The sequence below is a fragment of the Diadema antillarum genome, unplaced genomic scaffold, assembly GCF_040938485.1.
Source record: "Diadema antillarum isolate AM-2024a unplaced genomic scaffold, OU_Dant_1.0 seq00000014_RagTag, whole genome shotgun sequence".
NCBI classification, from domain to species: Eukaryota; Metazoa; Echinodermata; class Echinoidea; order Diadematoida; family Diadematidae; genus Diadema; species Diadema antillarum.
This window is the reverse complement of record NW_027271134.1, coordinates 700957-725021: the sequence shown is the minus strand read 5'-3', so window position 1 is coordinate 725021 and position 24065 is coordinate 700957. Positions and strand designations below refer to the sequence as shown.

General features: G+C 40.1%; 1 protein-coding gene across 1 annotated transcript in view; it reads right to left on the bottom strand.

Annotated features, from left to right (window-relative positions):
* Window positions 1-1392: 1392 nt before the first annotated feature.
* LOC139725070 (vesicle-associated membrane protein 4-like) overlaps window positions 1393-24065 on the bottom strand; it is a 29177-nt gene continuing 6504 nt past the window's right edge. The window contains exons 2-7 of the mRNA XM_071636159.1: window positions 15685-15812; window positions 13194-13315; window positions 9300-9400; window positions 8435-8514; window positions 3719-3770; window positions 1393-2495 (exon numbers count right to left, since the gene is read on the bottom strand). Coding sequence (XP_071492260.1) covers window positions 2464-2495; window positions 3719-3770; window positions 8435-8514; window positions 9300-9400; window positions 13194-13315; window positions 15685-15750 — 453 coding nt within the window. The 5' untranslated portion in view covers window positions 15751-15812 and the 3' untranslated portion in view covers window positions 1393-2463. The remainder of the gene's footprint in view (window positions 2496-3718; window positions 3771-8434; window positions 8515-9299; window positions 9401-13193; window positions 13316-15684; window positions 15813-24065) is intronic.

The window sequence follows — 24065 nt, the reverse complement described above, 5'->3', positions numbered from 1 at the left end:
TGCATACATTGAGTCACTTCTCAGGTACATCACTGTATGAAGAAAATAATGTAATTCACAATTAAGTAGTGTGTAAGCTATTGAGCAAATGTGGCAGAAAGGATTGGTAGTGGTGGGTCTTTTACTTTCCTGCTTCAATATAAATGACATCTGTCGTGGCATGCATGAAGTGGGCATACCTACATCTTACCCCTCTAACTTTTCAGCGATGAGAGTAATCACTTCTCAGGGATGAACGTCGAAAAGGAGAGGGAGCAAAATTAGGAAAATACACAAGGTGTGGCACGTGTGCAGTTGGAATACTCATATCTTGTGTGCAAACATTCAAGGCTTGGTGGTAAGTTTTATTAGCGTTTTTCCCCCAACTCCTACATCTTATACAAACATGAGTGCACTGTACACACAGAACTTCACAATACTTTATGATAGAGAATATTTACGAGAACAGCGACTGTTCATCACACATTTTGTTGATTGACACTGTTTACTATTATCTTGTCCACATTAAAGCAATGCTTTGCAAATGGTTCTGTGAAAAAAAAAAAAATCCTGTTAAAGGTGGCAAACCTCACAAGGAAGGCATCAGAGAGCTTTCACTTCAAACAAAGTGCATCAGAATCAAAAGTGTACTGACTGTGCTGTACAACCTCTTGTCTCTGAGGTGCTTTTGTATCAATGACAGCAGCAGGAAATGCTGACAAATTTGTTTGTATACTTGCCTGTCCTGCTTTCCACTCCAGTTTTTGCAAAATACTCATAGAAATATATGAAGACAGGTGTACAGTTTTGATAGACCATGTTAATCACTGAAATTGATAATGATTGAGCAATTGTGGTTGTTACGTTAAGCAGACACAAAATACACTGTACAATGCATCATGGGACATTTAGCAGTACATAACCATGTGATCTGATACAGAGGTGAACAAAGGTCAGAGTCAGAATTCCAAATTGAGGTTTGAAATCTATGTATTCCCTTTAACTACAAACATTGATTTTGAGGTCTGCTTACTGTCCACTTTGCCATTTTGCTGTCTTTACACCACGGCAGTCATGTTTCAGTCCACCCTGGACAAACGGGGATGGATGTGAGACAATGTGGAGGGACAGGATGGGCAAGCGTGACAGGCTGTGATGTCTGTGGATGCCATGTTGGATTTTTAATTTTTAAACTGTCAAAGATATTGCCACAGCAGTCCCAGTGCTAATGAGAAACCTTGTAGGCTGTAATAGGCCATAACAGAACTTGGAGGGTGTCCGCAATGGAATGCGATGGAAAATATTGTGTAGTCTAACCTAAACAGATGGCATAAGAATGGCATCTGATAAATAAATGTTCACCGGATTTAGGACTGGAACGAACAAGACCAGAATACGGGGGGGGGGGGGGGGGGGGGGGGGGGGGGGGAGTGAGACACCATCTCATTCTACCCACGGCGCAGTACATTTCGGACAAACAGGGAACATGGTATAAACATAGCATTACTGTTCTCTTGGAAATTGCTCCCTATTAACACAGAAGCATGAACACTTGCAGATTCACACACTGATTATAAACTTTCATGTGTATGGACTTTGAAAGAAGTTTCAGTTTTGAGCAGAAACATTAAAACAAAATGCCATAATGGACACAGAGACTATTCTTTACTGTTTCCATCAATTTTCTCCACGTAACTAAACCTGAAATACAGAAAATGCATACATTGTACACCAGAGTTTGATATGATATTGGGTATAGTTGGTGAGTATTAATAAAGGCAAATGGTAGTAGTACTTTGTAAACTATGTGAACAGCCTTTGGTATACAGACAGCAGTCTTTCAAGGTGAGATTCTCGAAAAAGACATGTAAGAAATGACTCTTTGCACATGTCAGATTTCCACTCCTGCCATCTTTTTAGACACCAGAGAATCACAGGTTAAAGCATCAATTCTGTTTTTGAACTGTTTTACCAAATTATTCCTCTGTCCATTCTATGAGTAATGTTCTCTATTTCTTTTGTGCATTTCATATAAAATTCTGTGGCTTGCTGACATTGGTGTGTGCACTCCCTATATAAAGTGATGACAACCTATATAGTCAGTAACGTGAAAATGACTAGCACTATTCGCACTGCTAACTGGAAAGTATAATTTTCAGAAACCTGTTTATCTCTCATAGCTGAGCTCAAAAATGACTACAGAGACTACACTCACAGAATTTCACCCACTAGCATATAAAGTTATGTGTATCAAATGATTACTTGTGATTTTGGAACATACGATTATTTCTAGCATTCAAGCACATCTCCACAAGTGATGTCACATCTTCCATACAGCTTGACATTATGTAAAGCATTGTAATAATTAATGTATGTTACTTTGGATTCCTGTCCATGTTTCCTTCACAAGAGAGAATTATCAGGCTACACCATTTCCTTTACAGGTCAAGGACCAGCCAACTCTTCCCCAGTCACCATGAGCATCTAGTGTCCCCTTGTCTTCAAAATGATGGGAACTGCACAGAATGGGAAGATAGGGAAAAGGGGAAAAATATCAATTGGAAAAGAGACAGGGATTGATGGATTAACGGAATAAAGACGAATGAAATAACATGCAAACAGATACCCAGATGTTTATTGGACTTCAAAGAGTAACAACACAATAAGCCCTACTTTCAGAGTTGCCATTTCACCATATGTTCACATCAAATACAAAGTAGTTTGGAATGCAAAATTGAATTAAAAGACACAGTAAAACCATACAAGTAGTTATTCTAATATATTCAGTTTATTTGAGGGTCTTCAAGTGTTTATATCTTGTTGAGAGAGAGATGGGGCTGGGGAGGAGAGAATGTTCTACAACATACTCAAGTACTGTGTACTCATTTCCAGAGACAAGCTTTCTAGAGTCCTACCACCCCTGCAGAAGTGTAAGCATCCACTAATCAGCAAAATATGGTGCACACAAAGTGCACACATGAAACTGCTCTTCTCAATTTTGCCCTCCACCAAGCTCAATTCACTTTGACTCGGTTAGTGTGTATGAGTGATGTAGTAATGAGAATCTGTATTATATTCACAAGCATGTGTGCAAAACTGTGTGTTGTTTTTTAATTCTACGAGTATTGCAAGCAAGTGTAGCTCACATTACTCTATTCCTGTGTACATGTCTTCGTATGGTTCCACAAGTTTCTAGCTGTTTGCAGTGCAGTGTTGCTCATGGTATCGGAAGGAAATTCAATAGCTTTTGTGTGGTTTCGTTTTTACAAAAGAGAAGATAATATGGTACATGAACTAGCATTTTCTATTGAAAATCATAAAGTAACTTGTGAAACCTTGCATTATTTATTTCTTCATTTTTTTTTGGTGAAAGTTGGAGCAATGAATATTGGATAACTATGCAACTGTAAAATATATATATATATATACACATATGAATATGTGTGTGTATATATATATATATATATACATATATATGGATATGTGTACATTTTTTTTTAATGTGTCAGCTCTTTATATATTCCTTATACCGCTACAAATATGTGATATAACAAACTGTAGTAGTCTCCTGATTCAAAATGGCTGCACAGAAACTTTAAAATTTGTAACTTTTCAATAGATTGTCTGATTTTCCTTAAACTTTGCTAAGTGTTCTACTAATATTGCTGCATTTTCTCAATTTACTTGTATTTTGGGGTTTCATTCCCCCTGAAATTATTTAAATCCCTGGCAGACTTACTGAAAACGATGATAAGAATGACCAGCACAACAGCTAAGAGAAGGACCCTCATCTGTAAATGACATCAACAACAAGGCAAGAAGACAGATAAAATCCAAACACCATAGGTGCTTTATCAAAATTTCATATCTACAATGTACTACCATGTTTTTATGAGCAAAATTCTGCTGCAGTTCACTAGCAATATCTGAAATTCAATTATGGTAAAACAACAAGTGAATGCTTGGTGTGTTCAGTAACACCTTTTCTATAAAGTGTAATAACAACATTCCTACATGCAACAAGGACCAAGATAAATGCATCCATTGTAAACACAACAGCCAAGTTTGGTTACATGTAACAATCATTTTTCTTTAAAATATGAAGATTGCATCATCCATGCTGACAAGCATTTGGTGGCAGTCCCCTATACCGAGTCTCACTATTGTAATGTGAGGGTCAGCATTTGAACTTGACTGAATAGTTGATAATCTTTTGAAACAATTGATGTTCAACTTTCTCTAATATAACAATATCATGTCAACATACTGCCCATTTTGTGTAATAGGGCCGTAGAAATGAAACATGTTATGAGTCCAAAAATAATTCTCCTATTTGTAAAACAATATTGCAATACTTCTTCTTCGAGTAAATGCACCTTTGAAAACCATGCTTACTATTGCTAATGTGGAAAAAATGATTGAAAAGCAACCATGGTGTACAGCAGAAGCTAAGCACATGAGCTGCTGCATACATTTAGAAACATTCATGTAACATATACAGTGTACACACACACACACACACACACATATACACTCAACCAAAAAAAGTAAGTTCCCCCTAGCATTTTTGGATATATCTAAAAAAGCATTTTACCAATTTTCATAATTAGAATGGGAATGGATAGGGAATTTTTTTACTCATAACAAGAATGGCACATCATTGCCACCAGATATCATTATTTGTGTGAAAAATGCATCATAAGTCAAAATGCATGGACAAAAAGTTGCACTTTAGTGATTTGATTATGGACATATCTTGCCTGACAGATGTCACCCTTGGTCGGCCACTTCTTGGCAGATCTTTGACCTCTCCAGTGCCTCGGCGTTTCGTGCTATAATTCTGTAACGGGAGAAGACCTCGTCACGAGGCTTCTTGACTTTCTTTGTTGCGCAACTTTCTCGCGCAACTTTTGAGACCAAATTTGCAACGTCCACGCATACTTTTACGAAGCCACACCCATTTTTGTAATGCCATGTCGCCCAAAACGGGCACAATTTTGTGATTTTGTGTACATTTCCTATGGAAAACAGTGCTCTGTCATGAAAGTCATAAAAACCTGATTATTTTTACAATTGATCACTTTCATTGATTAATTTTAAGCTAAATATGGTAGAAAAGTGGTCGGTGACAATTTCCAATAAAAAACAAAGAAAAAACAAAAGTTTAAAAACATAGAAATACATAAGAAATTCTGAAAACAATAAAATACATAAGAATTGAAATGACTTCTGGAAGTTTTTGTGATGTACAATTGTTGAATATGCCGCAACAGATTTACAGACCAAAAAGTAGACTCTCAATGCTTTTAATTAGGCTAAAATATGATCTTGAGCTTAATTTTCATAATCAATTAATTAAAATTAAAAATTGATTGTTTCAAAAAATATCATGGCACAATCTTGTAGATTATGGCGTAGGTGTCATGCATGCCAAATTTCGTCCTGATTGTACCTCTGATGGCCGAGATCTCGGGGGGCAGAATCCGCCCCCCTCTGGTCTTAGCATAGTCAAGAAAGCCCGGCTTGATTAGGGTTATGGCATTGGGTGAAACCCCTAGTCTCCTGGCCAACTCCTGAAAGGACAAGTTCACCTTCACAGACACAATCCGTTCAAAAGTTATGAATTTTTAAAATATCTGTGCAATCACTGCTGGAGGAGAAGACTACTACAATGTATGATGTCACATGCGTACAACAATATAAGGAAAATAAAAAAAGAATTTCACAAAACTTGACTTTTTGAATAAAGTACAAATTTCTTCGACTTGTTACTGACTTATGTTAGGGGTAATATTATTTCCCCTGACTTCTGAAAGAGAGAAGTCGAGTGTTCTTTTATTAAGTGAGAAAAGTGAGAATATCTTGAAATTTCTTTATACTTTCTTTATATAGTTGTACTCATATGACATCACAAGCTATAGTAGTCTTCTCATCCAGCCGTGACTGAGCAGAAGCTTCAAAAATTCATATCTTTTGAACGGATTGACCGATTTTCCTCAAACTCGCATTGATGTGTTCTACTAATATTGCTGCATTCACTCAACCCATATGTCTATGAAGGTGAACTTGTCCTTTAACCGAAACCCCAGCTTCAAGGAAAGCTGTAGCTCTCCCTCTTTCAAAAATTTGCAGACGCGGAATGATGCAAAATGGCCATAAGCACATTAATGCGATCAACCCAAATTGGAATTAAAAAGCACATGGCTTCGACCAACATTTTCATATGTAAGAGGCCTATTGTTTAAAAAGTATGCATAACATCTGTTTAATAGGGAAGCACATTGTACCTGAAGAAATTCCTGAGAATTACATTTAAATGTAAAAAGGTCATTTGCTAATTGCATAGGAAATGTACACACAATATGCTTCATATAACCTTAAGCACAACTTTTTTTCCCCCATGCATTTTGACATAAAATGCATTTTTTTTCCCACTCCAATAATGAAACCTGCTGGCAATGATATGCCATTCATGTTATGAGTAATAAAATTCCCTATCCATTCCCGTTTGAATTATGAAAATCGGTAAAATACTTTTTGAGATATATCCAAAAATGCTTGGGGGGAACTTACTTTTTTGGTTGAGTGTATATATATATATATATATATATATATATATATATACATTTTCTTTTTTGGGGGGGTCTTTTCACATCTTTTCAAATTCCTGTATTGTGAAATTACGCATTATTTATAGACCTGCTAAAATAGTTTCAATTTTTTTTTTTTTTACTACTCTGATCATGTCAAGTAATCATTTTGCTCAATGATTTTGAGCAAACTTCTTAGCTTTTCAGACTTTTGTACTACTTTGTTGATTACCTTATATATAATTTCCTTGATTTTGGAAGCATGTTTATGATTTCACTCTCAACGCCTGTGGTGCATTTTCACAAACAATGTGTGGAATCTAACATGGAGTCGAGATCAGTTTTCTTTCTGTATGAAAATGCGTGCATCACGGTATCATTGCCTTTTTTCCAATGTAGTGTGTGCTTATTTTGCTATAAAAATCATATGAAGATGTACATAGCAATCAAGAATGAGCTCAGAAGATATTTGCTTTTGCTGGCCCCATTCAGGTGCCTATTTTGTGTAGAACAAAAGAGTTTGTGAGCCCATCAGCACAATTCATACCACGCGCCCAATCGATATTTTGCATTGTTCGATGGCACATGTAGATGACTGTGGAAAGGGCATACATGTAGCGCTTGACTGCTTTCGCACAGGCGGATTACCAACCTGGCAGTTCTCCCTCAACTTGCAAAAAGAATTTGTTTGGGGGTATTGAAGGCTCTCAGAGAACTGCGAAAGGAATGGTTTAAGAGACAGCAGCTGCTGCACAAGTAGCCTTGCTGTCCGGCTGCAACCAGCCTTGTGTGTGCCAACATGTGTGGCAAGAGAAAACTGCACTTTACTGGACAAGCCCAAATGATGTAACAGAATTTTTACTCGAATTATTGCTTGGTAAAGTCAACAAATATACAACTAGCTGAACAAAGTTACAGATGCTAGCTGTAACTATAGTAAGTAGTGTGAAAGCAGTGTGAAGTGGGAATGGTTTGACGGTAACAGCTTAACACTGTCTTTACTAACCTGACTCCACTCTCTTTTCAAGGAGGCTGTCTCGACAGTCATGGCGAAGCAAACCCATTCGCACTGGATATAATGAGCTTTGAGAAAACTATTTTTAAAAAAAATGATTTTGGGAGTTCGCTTCAATGCGCTCTAATTTCGCTTTCGATGCACTGCAGTACACTGTTGTAAATGGGTTCACTTTACTCAGAATATGAGTTTGCTACACAGCCCCTACAGCAATTAATAGGCGGAAAGGTTGAAAGGTATACAAATATCTATTTCTCTTGGGAGACACCCCAGAAGCCCTTAGGTAGTTCTATAACTGTATATTAGACTTGAAAGCTGATTTAAGTAAAATTGTAGTGTGACTGTGATTATTGGGTTGTAAGTATAGTAAGTGCAGTTTTCAACGGCAGGCCACACTTATTGCCATGTTTGAGGCTGGTTGCGGCTGGGCAGCAGGGCTGCATGCATCGCTGCTTGCACTTCATTGTAGAAGATGCTGAGCCTGATTTCGACTTCACGTTGATACATCATCACATGCATTTGTGGGGTTGGTCACGTGATGCGACTCTTTGCAAAACTTGTATCTAGCTCCTTGAAATATTTGACAAATTATTTGTTTTTCTACATGACATACAGTTTGGCGAGCATCGACAACTTTCTTGAGTGGAAAATCAAAACGCACAACTGCGATAAGAGACATTTCATGTACATACTCCATGGTTTTGAAACCATTTTAGTATGTCTCTAAGTGCTCAGCTAAATATTTCATAATATAAATAATGCCTCCGGCACCTTCGGGCGGAGGCATAAAAATAAAGCTGAACAACCTGCTTCCCAGCAGTTGGCTCAAAATGTACTCTTCATGTCTTACCTTGCATTGCTGCCACCAAAAATGAGATCTCAGTCCCTTTGCACTGACCTTGAAGATTGAAGCACTGTACATCAGCTCATCTGCTCATTTCATATGAAACATTGAAAAAAAATATGCGAGTTCTACTTTGTTGTCTAGGTAACAAATTTGCAAATAACACATACCTCTTTCTTTTGATATCATTGTATTTTCATTTTAAGAATCTCCAAAAGCAACTCTGTTCTCCAAGTCTGTACAAGGCTATCAAGAGTTTAGCTCCCGATTGTTTTCAATATGTGAGATAGAGTGTCATATTTTCTTTCAATCTACTATCTGGTCTAGCAATGATCGTATCAGGGTAATTACCCCTTGCTGGTTAGTGATAAGGTTAGAGGAAAAATTAGGGTTAGGTTTAGCATTAGAGTTTGGGTTAGGGTTAGGATTAGGTTGAGGATAAGGGTCAGGGTCAGGGGTAATTGTCCAGGGGGTAATTGCTCTAGACCCACCATGACATCAAGCCCTCTTGAATGCTCAGGGTCTCTCGGAATAGCAGGGAAATTGAGATTCTACATGGTCATTAAAAATCATGACAATGGCTTGTGGTTTGTTCACACATTTATGTCATGTTCAGTTTAACTGAGCTAATAGCTTTTCAGATCCAATGAGAATTGCTACATTTGATATTCATATTTCAGAGTGCAAATACTGGCTGAATGTATGATTGACTGAATGCTATTTCAGCCTAAATTGAACAACACTGCTGAACAGCTCCTCATAAATGCTGAGCAACTCCTCATGAAACCTATTTCAAACATGTCCAGTCACTATTCCCACGAGTGGGCAAAGGAGCACATGCACAGCTATACTATATATTGACTGCTCTCACCTGTCTTCTCTTCAAGATTGTCCAGCCTCTCTCCTCGGTCTATCACCTTTTCCATGTTGTCCTTCATTACATCCATCACCTCATCCACCTGGCCTTGAACTCTTGGTGTGAATATAAGAAAGCGATGCTAGTGGAAAATTGCAGTATGCATAACTGATGTATTCTTGCATTTGTCAAATAGTGGGACTTCACAGTTGTACCTACCATCTCAGTTATTTTAGCACTTCATTCATTATATAATGCTGAGTTTTATATTCAGCTGATCTATATGTGATCACAGATCACCTGCTTTTGTACCAATAATTTCCCTTTTTTTTTAATTGCTACAAACAAGCTAGGATTCTTTTTGCACATATTTCAGGCTATTTTGAGCACTTGCAAAAAAAACCCAAACAACTAGAAATGTCGCGATGGCAATTGGTATGCCTCCGCCATTATGAATGGTTCTCCAAAATAGGTCTTCAGTATGTCTTGACAACATGTGATGACAGTTTTAAATAACTGGCAAAATATTAAAATGACATATTTGTCCCAAATGTGTTGAGTGTTTGCTTTCCTTGAACTAGTGGCTATATTGTTTAAAAGAGCAGGTATTTGGGGATTTGAGGATTTTTACTTGACCTCTGGCCCTTTTATAAGTTTAAATGCATTCAGTATTTTCAAGGTATTGAGAACAAGAGACCTGGGGGTCTCGCACTCACCTGAGTATCGAAAGTTCACCTTTCACGCAGTCTATTATCTTAATTATTTACAGCTCTACCAAAATTTGACCAGGCATTCTCAAGTAGAAAATGAAAATGTACAATAAGGGCCCCCCAGGGGCCCCCGGGGTGGGGTATGGTGCCCATTTAAATATATTGAGATCCTAACCCCTTGGGGATGCTACCTGCCAAGTTTGGTGAAAATCCATCTTGAGGTTTTCAAGAAGAAGATGAAAATGTACAATTAGGCCCCCATTTGGACCTCCCCACCCCTCCCCCTACCTCCAAGAGGGGCACCACTGGATCTCCTATGAACAAACTTGAAACAGTAATTAATGTACTAACTCATAGTATTATCTTAGCTCTATCACTTCTGATTTTAGAGAAGATTCCTTAATTTTGGGAGGTTTGGGCCCCTTGGGGCCCTCCAGGTGGGACTCGGTGCCCATTTGAACAAATTGAGATCCTATGCCCCTAGGGATACTACCTGCCAAGTTTGGTTTAAATCGGTCATAGGATTCTCAAGAAGAAGATGAAAATGCACAATTTAGGCCCCATTAGGACCCCTCCCCACTACCCTCACTGGGTCCCAAGGGGGCCACCCCTAATTCCGCCATGAACAAACTTGAAACTACAGTCATCAATGTAATAACTCATAGTATTATCTTAGCTCTATTACTTCTGGTTCTAGAGAAGATGATTTTTAGAGATTCCTTAATTTTGGGGGGTTTGGGCCCTATGGGGTCCCCCTGTGTGGGGCAGGGTGCCCATTTTAACAAATTGAGATCCAAACCCCCTAGGGATACTATCTGCCAAGTTTGGTGAAAATGGGTCATGGGGTTCTCAAGAAGAAGATGAAAATGTACAATTTAGGCCATTAGGACCCCTCCCCACCCCCACCCCTCCCCTGGGTCCCAAGGGGGGGGGGGGGGGGGGGCCACCACTGATTCTGCCATGAACAAACTTCAAACTACAGTCATCAATGTACTAACTCATAGTATTAACTTAGCTCTATCACTTCTGGTTCTAGAGAAGAAGATTTTTAAAGATTCATCAATTTTGGGGGGTTTGGGCCCCCCTGGGGCCCCCTGGGTGGGGCATGGTGCCCATTTTAACAAACTGAGATCCTAACTTCCTAGGGATGCTACCTGCCAAGTTTGGTGAAAATCGGTCTTGCGGTTTTCAAGAAGATGAAAATGTAAAAAGTTTACGCACGACGCACGACGGACAACGCACGACGGACGCCGGACAAAGAACGCAATAGCTCACTTGAGCCTTCAGCTCAGGTGAGCTAAAAAGTGTAATTCTAAAATTACAAAGTAAAATTTCAAGATTTTAACCAGGCCTTTGACCCTTGACCCCATGACTTTAGAATTCCAAAGAGAATCACTGTCAGGCAGTACATGCATAAATATGTGCTAAGTTTCTGGATGATACCTTGAGCAACTTCCAAGATATGGAGGAAGAAGTGAAATTTAGAATTTTCACTTGACCTTTGACCTTTTGGCCAAAAACTATTCCAGAGAATCTCTATTGAGTAATACATGTATACACTAAGTGTCAAGAAAATACCTTTTGCATAGATAGGAGGGAAATATTGAAATTTTGCAGAGTTGACCTTGATCTTTGACCCCATGCCCTAAAAATTCCCAAGATAATCACTGTCAGGTAATAAATGCATGTACATTTGTACTAATTTCCATTAAGATACCTTGAACCATTGCCGAGGTAGAGAAACGAGTGAAATTTTATATTAGCTTTTCCACTTGACCTTTGGCCTCACAGTACGTATACATTAAGTTTCAAGAAAATACCTTCAAGCACAACTTTGCCTACTCATACATATTATACACATGCCAAGTTTCATTAGGATATCTCATATGGTTTTTAAGTTACGCTGTTCACCAAATTAATTACGGACGGAAGGATGGATGGAAGGACGGACGGGCAGACACCCCAAAAACATAATGCCTCCAGCGACACTTCGTGGTGGAGGCATAAAAACAAAAGACACATGTGCATCCGCATGCTTATACATGTATATGCATGCAGCTTGTTCACTATACAGCGTGTCCCAGAAAAAATGAAACCGAGTTTCCTCTTAATTTTTTAGTATCAAAATCATACATTTGCTTTATGAAATGTACATGAATGGAAAGATACTGCGATTGTTTTGTGTGAATTCAATCGCGCAGACGAGCCCATTGTCTAATGCGAAGTCGGGAGAGCTGAATGCTTGTTTTTCGACTATCCGTGGAATCGGTAGAAATGAATCATATTTTCATGCAAATGTTTTCCGACCATGCGTTGTTCATATTTGAAGAATAAGGTCTCACATAAAAGAAGAAATTGTGGATGTTCGGGTCATGAACTTTGTTTTTCGAAAACATAATTGTAAAAGTCTGAAAAATTAACTTAAAATCACCATTTCCGCGTGCAAATGAAAATTGAGTAGCACTACTGTCTATTGTTCTAACTCAGTCATGCATGGATTATAAACTTTGTGTTGTACACCAAATGAAAGAGGAGCTCATTAGAATGTCCAATGACCCGTCTCCCTCCCCCCCCCCTTTAATGTTTTATTTTGAAAGCTGATGAAATGTAAATGTGCCTTGATAAGTCATCAAGGCTGAAACAAAATAGTAATTTTAAGTCAGGGTATCTCAAGCATTTGAAACAAATATACACACATGCACCAACGCCCTAATTCTGCTGTCAGAAAGCACAATTTGAATGATTTGCTAGTTTTGACTGGGCAAGTAGCACTGCTAATTGTATAAAGGCATAAGACTAAAAATATTTATAACATAATGGACATAAATTCCTTTTTCTGTAAATTTGCTTAATATTTCATGACACCATCTTTGCCCGGTCACAAACAAGCCTATTACATACATCATTCATACAAAATGTGGGTTTATGGAAATATCAGCAACTAATGTATTGTCTACAGTGTGATTGAATTCTAATATTGTATTTTTTTTAAAGTTTAATATGTACAGTATATGCTTCATCAACTCTAGTACATACAGTGTAACACTACCTGCGGTTGTATCTAGTTGCAACGGGGATCTCACTACATACTGAATCTAACTTGATGGACACTGAAAATCAGGCAATGGACAGGTTCTGTGTATACATGTACTGTAAATCACGATACATCCACACAGGTCTCAAATGAATTACAACCAACCTCTGAATCTTAGGATCTGTGCTCCTCTGCTGACCCCTCTCACCTCCTCTGGGAGCTGGACTGCGGTTGTAAAAGAAGTCATCATCTTCCTCATCATCATGGTATTCACCAAGGAGATTTATCTGACATGAAACATGTAAAGGAGCACAGATTTCATATACTGTAGGTTGAACACAAAATATAGCAGATTCATATTCAGACCAGAGCAATGTGACTGCTACAAGGTACAGACAGTACATGAGTGTGTTCGAGCGCTCTCCTAAAGCGAAATGTACCATATTGTGTCCATACCAGAGGAGTGCTCGAACGCTCCTAACGTGTATCGTACTGTACTGAACCAAGCCAAAAGTGGACCACTTTCTGATGTAGGTAAAAATGCACCAGTGGACTTTGTTTTTTTTTCCGTCCACAGAAAACTGGCAGCTATTTGAATGATAATTGCCAGTTGGAATTCAAGCTCTTGAACCACCTACTGTAACGCAAAATATTCTCACAGCATGAAATTTTCATGAATTGGAGCTAATGGTCTCTTCTCTGCATGAAAACTTTGCAAATTGCCACTTGCATTCAATGCACATAGTGTAGACAAGAATGCATGTGTGCATTTCAATTTTTGTGAATGTAGGCTCTCACAAATTTGCAAAATTAAAATGCACAAAAACATTTCTGGTTTTACAGTATACTTCCATCCCATTCCTAAAGCGAAATGTACCGTATTGTGTCCACACCAGAGGAGTGCTCGTACGCTCCTAACGTGTATCGTACTGTACTGAACCAAGCCAAAAGTGGACCACTTTCTGATGTGCTCCAAAAGGGTAACAAAAGCATACCAAAATTTTGAATGTGAAGAATCCATGTATCATGCACATACACAGATATTCATCATAATGCAAAGAGTTTGTTCGGGACATCTGTAACAAGGTGAATGACCCTTTTGCTCCAAAATGCGTGATCCCCTCCAAAAATAACTCTGAGGTACGTTTTCTCAACAGTGCTCAAATGCTCCAAATCTGGCACACTTTAGTTCAATTTGCTTTGGTTTGCTTTACAGAGCCCTCAAACGCACCCTCAGATGTTTGTGCTTCCTCATGAATATAAGCACTTTAACACTTCATTTATACTGTAAGGTTAATTGACCTAGACCACTAATCTCAAGGAATGTCTTCAGACCATCCCTTCATATGGGAAATATTTTCCAGTTTATCGAGAGATAAAGAGATACAGAGCTTTGCCCATTACACCAAGCTTAATTCATTCCATTCTACTTCTTTATCAACATTCCTGGCTAAATTACAGCTAAAGTATCATTCTTTTTTTTTTTAAATAGGTTCAATGACCTTTGACCGCCAGGTATATGCCCTACAAATCTACTCCGCAAATCTACACCTCATTACGAATACCTAGATGCCATTTATCAAGAAAGTCAAGGTTTTATTCCCTTTGGACCCATGTTTGAGGTCGCCACTCAAAAATATATGAAGTATGTGCCAAACTGGATCTGCCACACAGATAGGAAGAGAATGGGGATTCATGTCTCACTAGATAATGACCAGCCACTCTCTGAGGAAGATAGGTCTTTATAATGCATTTTACTTTCTGCCATCCCTACTAATAAAAGATGAACAATACACAATGATAAAGACACAGAGATGCGCAAATAGAAATCATGCAAAGATTGAGGATGTTAAAATGAAAATTACTTGACTGGGCATGTCACACACTAATCTGCTGATTTATAAAAAACTATACATGTACCGGGTACTTTTATATCTAGATTATACAAGGTGTAAGTTTCACGTCTCCGAATCAGGCCTAAACAGAAAACAAATAAAATCGGTTTTCAAGGAGGGTACAATTTCAAACATTTTCACAACATACAGCTCTGATACACTTTGGCATGTAAATATTTCCGGATGGGACTGATTTTTGTTTGATATTGTGTTATCATTAAGTGACATTTCATTCAATTCAATGAATAAATAAGCAAAATATACCCTTGACATTATATTCATGTTTAAAATGACTCTTCAGATTACTGACAAAGATGGTGGCTTCAAACCTGGATCATCAAAGGTAAAAATGCACCAGTGGACTTTTTTTTTTTCCCCCATCCACAGAAAATTGGCAGCTATTTGAATGATCATTGCCAGTTGGAATTCAAGTTCTTGAACCACCTACTGTAACGCAAAATATTCTCACAGCATGAAATTTTTATGAATTGGAGCTAATGGTCTCTTCTCTGCATGAAAACTTTGCAAATTGCCACTTGCATTCAATGCACATAGTGTAGACAAGAATGCATGTGTGCATTTTAATTTTTGTGAATGTAGGCTCTTACAAATTTGCAAAACTAAAATGCACATAAACATTTCTGGTTTTACAGTATACTTCCATCCCATTCTATTGCTGGTGAGAACACGCAACACACAAGCATGCAATGTAATCTTGAGTATTAATAGCAAAATGTTTCAACATCAAATTATACACTTACTCTTTCATTTTCTTTGGACCCAGCAAGGTCACTATTTCTCAGGTATTTCTTAAACTTCGGAGGCATTTTTCATCTGGAACTCATGGTTCATTCATGAAGTCTCACTTGATAGCCAGACCTGTAGAGAACTACAGAAATCATTTAAAAATTATTCCATTGATTGAAAACATAACACTTTCTCTTCAAGAGTATTATGAATACATGGCAATAGAGAATACAACATGAAAACCTGTAGCATCCACAAATACATGACGAACTGTAAATAAAACTCAATAACGCTGGCAAGAAATCACAAAAACTGTACATTACTTACGTGCAGCCTTAGTATAGACCCTTGTGAAAATTTCCCCTTAGTACATTCATGATGGAATGTCATACAGTTCTGACATTGATGCTAATATTATATGAGGAAAAGAAAGAGAGGTTTGCAACAAAATGCGCAGATGGACATCTTTCACATTTTGCGTTGTGGACAATGTATTCATGTACCCCATGTAAGATCTTATCCAATAATATGCTAGAAATGTTCAGTTGACATGTATGTATACATACACTCAATAAGACATCATAATCATGAAATGTGTCTGGCTAAGAAAATGCACTGACAAAAGTCTTTCACATTTGCGTTGTGGACAATGTAGTCATACCCGATATGAATCCTTATGAAAGCAAATTACTAAAAATGTGTGATTGAGATATATTTTGACAATAAATCCAAGCCATCGGATGTGTCTGGTGAGAAACTGCGCAAACAGAAATCTTTTACTATCTGTATTGTGGACAAAGTACAAGGTGTCTAATCATATCCTATGTGAAACATGATCAGAGCAATAATGTGAATATTTTTTCCATATCAATGTGCTTTAGAAATGTCAGTACTAATTAAGCGCTATACAAGTGTTATTTATTTATTCATCTATCATTATTATTATTATTATTATTATTATTATTATTATTATTATTATCATTGATCTCCGACTGATATTTTGATGATATTCTTATGTTATAAAATGTGCAGTTTTTTTTCTTCATATTTCCGTATTGTGAAACTGTACATACCTATAAAATTATTAGTTCGCTTACAAATTTGAGTACCTATCTATATAAGTGAGGAATAGTAATCTGGAATACTGTAGCACTGTATAGTAAGTCTACTACGCACTCATCGACCACCTATTTTTACATTCACCCACCTCGCGAAATGGCTATCTCGCATGTAAAATCAAAAGTACAGGTGGGATAGGGCGCAATTTGCTAGAACATTTGAATATGAATACAAATCAAAAGAAATTAGGGGGATACGGGTAAACAACCCAAGGAAACAGGAGGAAAAGGAACTGAAGAAAATCCCAATTTGTAAAAAAACACATAATTATCATTAGGACGTCTCTGCCATTCCCTAAGTTTATGTGCTTTATCAATGGGAGAATGGGCTGTCGATTAAAATGACAAGCATGCACCTGTTTACAAAAAAGTGTCACTTGCATTTGTCACCGAGAATTCTGTGCATATTATGCCATTATGGTACAAGTAAACAATCTGAGCCCGGGATATGAATTATTTGCAGTATTTTTTGCCTCGAGTGAAATGAAGTGAAGGTGGAACTGAGGGGTATTTTCTATAATACAAGGTATACAATCAAAAAGTGGTCGATGAGTAGAAGGTCCAACTATATATACAGTCCAGCCTTTCTTATCTGGACATGTCGTGACTGGTGCTCATCCGGACAAGGGATTTGGCCGGATGTGGGAGACTCTAGGACCCCGTTTACGGTGCAAGGTTCGGCCGCGGCCGAGGATGCCTTCATTTCAGTGTAAACAGGCCAAATGCAAGGTCAAAATTGGCCGCGCATTTGGCCTCGCTCTGGAGGTAGTCTCGGCCGAGCCCGGCCTTTTCTCAGTGTAAACACAAACTGGGCCAAATGCGCAACCAGTTTTAGTCTGGCTTCCAAACCCTCTGCCTGTACTATTTCACCATTCAGGAATTAACCCATTCAACGTCGAAAACTAGTATAATTTAAAGTGGTTTTGTCCTGCAAAGGATTTTTTTCTTCGGCAAAGGCCTTTGCCTGAACGGCGACTTCATCGCCACGGAATTCAGATGGCAAAGGGTCTGAAAACTAGACAATACCAAATTGCGTTTGTTTACAAGCAGAGCGCCACTATGACAAAATATTGAAAGGTTTGCATCAAAAGCGCGGCCGAGCCCGGCAGTGTAAACGGACAAAATTGCGGGGCTCGGCCTTGCAATTGAGGTTGGGCGCGGGCCAGCCCCGCACTGTAAACGGGGTCAATGTTTAATAAATGCAGACTGCCAAAAATGATCACCTGTACTGTGCCCTGATTTAATGAAAAGTTTTCTGTCAATGTTCTTGCAGTGACTTGAGAGAAGCAAATGTCTGAAATGCATGTTATTTAGATGAAAATTAGATGTGAATGTATGTTCATCCTGTTGGGAATAATATGTAATTCATGTGAGTTTGTGTAGGAATTTTGTTTGTGTTTGACATCTCCTTTTCCCCGTAATTATTAAATTGGGGGGAAAAGAAATGCCAAAATCGTATCCGGATATTAAAGAGATCTGGATAAATGGAACCCACACACTGTTATGGCCATAAATTCCCTTGAACTAGTCCAGAAACCAGCAGCCACGTTCGTGCATGGGGACTATAGTAAAACAACATCTTCCTCGGTCCTAGTTTCTGCTAGAGGCTGGCACATCCTTCACAACTGTCGACTTCTAGCGCAGTGTGTCTTATTCCATGAAATTCATCATCAACTGGTTTGCATCCCATACCCACAAATCATCACACCTGCAACTGTACATTGGAAGACACGACCACCAACTCAAGTACACAGGACCCAAAGCAACCATTGACTCCTACAAGTTATCACTACTGGTATTCCCAAAGCAACAAGACTGTGGAACAGCCTGCCAGGTGCACCTGTTCAACTCACCAACCCAACAGAATTCAGAGAGGCTGCACTCCGACATATCAACACAATGCAGTCTTCTTCTGGTTCCAATGTTCTGTAAGAAGCCAACCTTATTTTTACTTGCACAGGTTCAACCACTTTTATTGTAAATACAGCTGTATGTGGGTTACGATTATGGCACCTCTGCACCCTTGTTAACACACAAAGGATTGTTCATCCTGGCATAGCTTCAACGGAGCTGCAGTTTGGGATTATTTCAACAAGTAACAAGTATCCAGTAACAAGTAAAGGAGGGCGGATAGGAGAGTTCGAACTGTATGCACAAGATCAAGTAAGTTCTGAAGTTATTTTTTCTCTTTGCAAATACATGTAGTATTGGTAAAATGATGTCAGACTTCAGTTTCATGGGGCTGATTCAGGTGTAGAGAGGTGGTGAGAGCCGCAAAAAAAGCACAGAAAATTTTGAGTTGGATCAGGCCGATAGGTGTGGCAGCCCTGCATTGAGCGAACCCACTGCTGCCCATTCTTTGGTGGGTCACTGCACATTGGTCGATTAAAAAACTTGATATCTGTCAAAACAAACTGACATAATTTTTTTCTTCTTCTCATCGCGGAGAGTGGACCTGTGTGTACTGTGTGTAACAAAATTTAAGATAATTTACATGTACCGACTTTCTATGTCACTTTTGTCAGATGTGACATGGATGAGAAATGAAGAGGAGGCCTCAGCCTCGTGAGCACCCTGGGTGAGGGCCTCATGAGTACCCCTGCCCTGGGCTGGGGTGCTCATGAGGGGAATCACATGAGCAGGAGCCGAGCCCCCCCCCCCCCCCCCAACACACACACACACACACACACACACACACACAAACACAAGCACTGATGAGCAGGTGGGTCTAGGGCAATTACCCCATGCCCTAGGCAGTTAGAATCGGCAATTGTGCACTTTACGGCCCTATATTATCAGTGCGAGATTTTACCCAAATCGCATGCGTGCGTGCGAATTCGAGTTCCTATCAGGCATCGCAGGTCGACAGCGGGTCTTCCAGCACTGTACTGTGTACATGTGTGTGAGATTTTGTGTTGGGATGCATGCAGTGTGTGTGAATGTGTCAACGTGCGTGTGCGTGATGAAAGCTCGTACGGTACGCCACATGGTTGCTCTAGCCAAGGAGGTTCGAGAGATTGAGTTACAACTGACTATAATTATTCAATCAGCTGTCAGTTTTCTATGGATGGATAAGGGAATTCCACAGGTGCATTTGTGCCTTTGATGTTCGATGCTTGAAGCCGCCTTCTTTCTGAGCAATCTGAAGATTCATTTTTAACGTAACATAATATCGGGTACAATGTATTACATGCTGCTCGTTTATATCAAATGCAATGAAATTTCACCTAATGATAAAGCATATAAAACAAAAGTCAATTCCATTCAAAAATATGTGCAAAAAGTGTAAATCTGAGCTGTATTTTATGAAAGTGTTTTAAATTTTACCCTCATGGAAAGCCGGTTTTATCACTTTTCTGTTATTTCCGACAAATGAAACTAATATGGTATGATCTTCAAGCAGGCCTCAAATTAACCGACGGTCATCGACGGCCATGGCCGTCGGTGCCCCTCTCGTTGGCCGCAATGCCTTTTTTTCCTTGATCAAAGTTACGGCCAAAAAAAATGTGCCCTTTTTCTTGTGGCTGTGGTGCCCTTTTAGAATGAAAGTTATTATTTATGACGTATAATATGCCCTTTCTCAAAGTCTACACTTTAATAAGCTTAAACAACTTTCCTGATCTCAAATATCATACCTTCAGTTCACTCGTGTCCCAATATCTGATTCAAACTCAAAGTATCTTTCCGAGTACGAGACGATTTGTTGAAGTCTACGTACATGTACGCCCGACCAACTTTTACCGTCCCGACTGCCTCCGCAGCGCAGCGGCCATAGAGTTACTAGCTAGGCAGCGGCGGGCCGGAGCAAGTGGTCGCAAGCCATGCTAAAAAATGCCAGGCCTGTTGGACGGCTGCGAGCATTGCCATCTCTATCGCTCTGCATTCATGCCCGCATGCTCAAAGCAAAATGGCGCCGGAAGTGCTCCAAATCGAGTGCGGCGTACGCGTTGAGAACGTACTGTATTACAGAATCTACATCGTATTGCGTATGGCCTACTGCCTAACGTCGACTGCTGGGGAGAGATCTTATGCGTGCGTGCGCTGCTGTGGAGTGTAGCAGCACGGTCGAAAGCATACAGCTCTATGGGGCATTCACATCACATATTAACACCCAACATGCCCTTTCCAATGTGGCCTTGGTGCCCCTCTGACTGACCGATAGATGCCCTGGCCTCTTGGAGAAAGTGCCCTTTTCTAAATGGCCTTGCCCCTCCAAAATCCTATTTCGAGGCCTGTTCAAGTATAGTTCTTTATAAATTAATATGTCAGATTAGCCTACAGACACGTACAGTCAAGTAATTTTGATATCTATTTCAGCAATATTTGAGCAATTTCTATTCGCACACCCCCGTGCCTTTACTATTGTCTACCGCCCATCGGTTATAAGTAGGGATAGCGAAAAGTAACATCATAAAGAAATATCTTATCTTCCTTGGACAGCTAGTGGCTGGTCATTATGCAATGAGACATGAATTCATTTTCTTCCTATCGGGGGGGGGGGGGGTAATCCAGTTTGACACATACTTCAAATATTTTTGAGTGGCAGCATGGGATCAAAGCGAATAAGACTGTTGTGACTCCATTTCTCGAACCTCCTTGCTCTAACGCCCTTCCCTGCCTGTGCGGCGCGTGATTGAGCGCGAGCTGTGCATTGGCACTCAATTGGAACGAAATGAGTGGTAAACTTCCGTGGTTCAATCATGATTTTAAATGAATGAATTTTGTGTTATATATCAAGCAGGGATTCACTAATTGACCTTTCGCGGAGGGCATATGTCCGCTCGCGGCCTTGGCGGAATTATTCTGTAAAATAATAAAAAAAAAACCCAAAATCTTATCTCGATTCGTCAGTCCGTTAGTGTTTATTTCGTCTGCACCATTACCATTTAACGAGCCCGACCAGACGCTGTGTGAAGTGTGTATAGCTACCGATTTACGGGCAGCCACTATATGGACACACACACACACACACACACACACACAAGCCTCGCCCGCGTGGTTGGTTTGCGCGATTTGTGATGGGTTCAGATCAGGATGGATGAAGAGGCATGAAAATACATGTATTCACGTAACTGTTGTGGCGAGCTGGCACAAGCTAGGAAGTTCAAAAATGGAATCTATTGTATCACAGACTACTGCAAACTTTCTCACACTTTGCGCCATGATCATGGCAATTTTCTGCAATGCAACATATGTAAAGCTCGATAATCCTGCAGCGGAGAGCAAAGGCACATGAAATCGCGATCGCACATTGTTCGATGTGTCAGCTAGCTCCGCAGAAGCGCCGTGAGTGAGACGGGCTTTTAGTGACCTCATCACTTGTGAAACGGCGTTCCATACAGCAAGAGAAGCTCGCCAGCTGCTCAGTGCGGGATGGTTTATGGGATATTAGGGAGCTTTAGATTTTGATGCGCGGACGTTTGAGCCAACGCTTGCGCTGGACGTTCTCCTCTCCCTGCGTCGTGTGGAAAAGTAGCTTTAGATTACGCTGGGACGCAACGTATAAAAAAATGAAATCGCGTCCCCATGTGATCAGTGCATGGAGAAGCTCTCTACGTCGCAAACTGTGCGGACGTGAAAATAGCTCAGTACGCGTAGTAAACAACTCAGGAGATGCAAGCTAAAAATAGATTGACTTTACGCGCGCTACTGCGCATGCTCAGAACATGTTTTTTTCCTTTGAACGTCCGCGCGTCTAAAATCTAAAGCTCCCTATTACCTTTGCACACGGCAAATGAGGTACCAATAATATAGGGCCGTAAAGGGCACAATTGCCTTAGAAACTACCCCAGACCCTTCCCCTGGCCCTTAACCCCTGGGGGTAATTGCACTCGGGGGATAATGACCCTGATTCAGTGATATAGATATCAAAGTTCAAAGGTCTAACTGTTAGCGCTGTTCACTTTTACCTGCAACTGCGAATCTAACGCAGTTCTCCAGCTCCAGGACTGGAGAAAGTCAACAAAATAATGCACTTGTCAATTGTAGTCCCGGCCCATGGGTACCTGGGGATGGCCGGGACTTGCAACCAAGTTGCGCGGGGATTTCAGCATTTTTTTCGCCCGGGTGGGTCGGGAATAGACCGGGCTTTGTAAGGGGAAATTCACTTAATTTGCCCCGGTGGGCAGGGGATGTACCGGGGTGTTGTCGGGGGAAATTCAATTATTTTGCCCCGGTGGGTCGGGAATGGACCGGGCTTTGTCGAGGGAGATTCACTTATTTTGCCCCGGTGGGTGGGGAATAAACCGGGGCTTGTCGGGGGAAATTCGCTCCAACCAAATGGCAGGGATTTGGGGCGGGAATTTTGGCCGGCATTGAGCCAGATTTTGCTTGAGAGTTGACCATGACTTGTACCATTTCCAGTACGGTAACGTGACCATAAATTATTTCGCTTGACTAGCAATTCCCCACTATTGAGGACTCGGTATTGCCCAGAAGTCGCGTAAACGCATGAATCACGTAAGAAAATCGAGCCTTGCGTGAAACATGCGCGATTTGCGCATTTCATGAATTTTTCTGACGTGGAACCTTCGATCGTATTTTCCGCCGATGTGCGCCAGATCGGCGCTTTACGCGATTCCATGCGGGCTCGGTCACACTGCCCAAAAGTTGCGTAATCGCATAAATCACGTAAGAAATTTGGTTTTGCGTGCTTGTCCGTCGGGAATTTGACCATTTTCGCTGATTTACGCAATGGAAAATCACCGATGAAGTGCGCAAGAACTACAGAAAGATCACGCAAAAATAATATAGCGCCAATCATACGTGAGTTGTTGAAACATGCGTCATTATTTATGTCTGCTAATAGTCAGTGGAGAGTCGTTCTAAAGTGAATGCAATAGCGGCAACATTTTCGCGAACAATCGCTGATATTCCACGCATATTTCGTGCATTGTCCACTAACCTTTGGCCAGTTTTGGCGGTTTCCTGGAATCATCCCGCGGTGCGACGTCACATCACATCACGCATCCAGCAATCAGACAGCGCGCAAGCTGAGAGATTATCAGAGCGAGCTTGCGCACGCACCGGGGGATGCAGTATCCTTCGGTGCGTGCGCAAGCTCGCTCTGAAAATCTCACAGCTTGCGCGCTGTCTGTATGTGCTAATGGGGATGCGTGATGTGATGTGATGTCTCGTCGCGGGATTCCAGAAAAAGCGTCCAAAGTTTAGCGGACGGCGGAATTGACGAAGAAAGTGAACCCATCATACTTACAAAGTGATTAGTTTGCTAAGAAACTGGAGTACCCACCTACTCTATCAGTGTGGAATAGCAATTT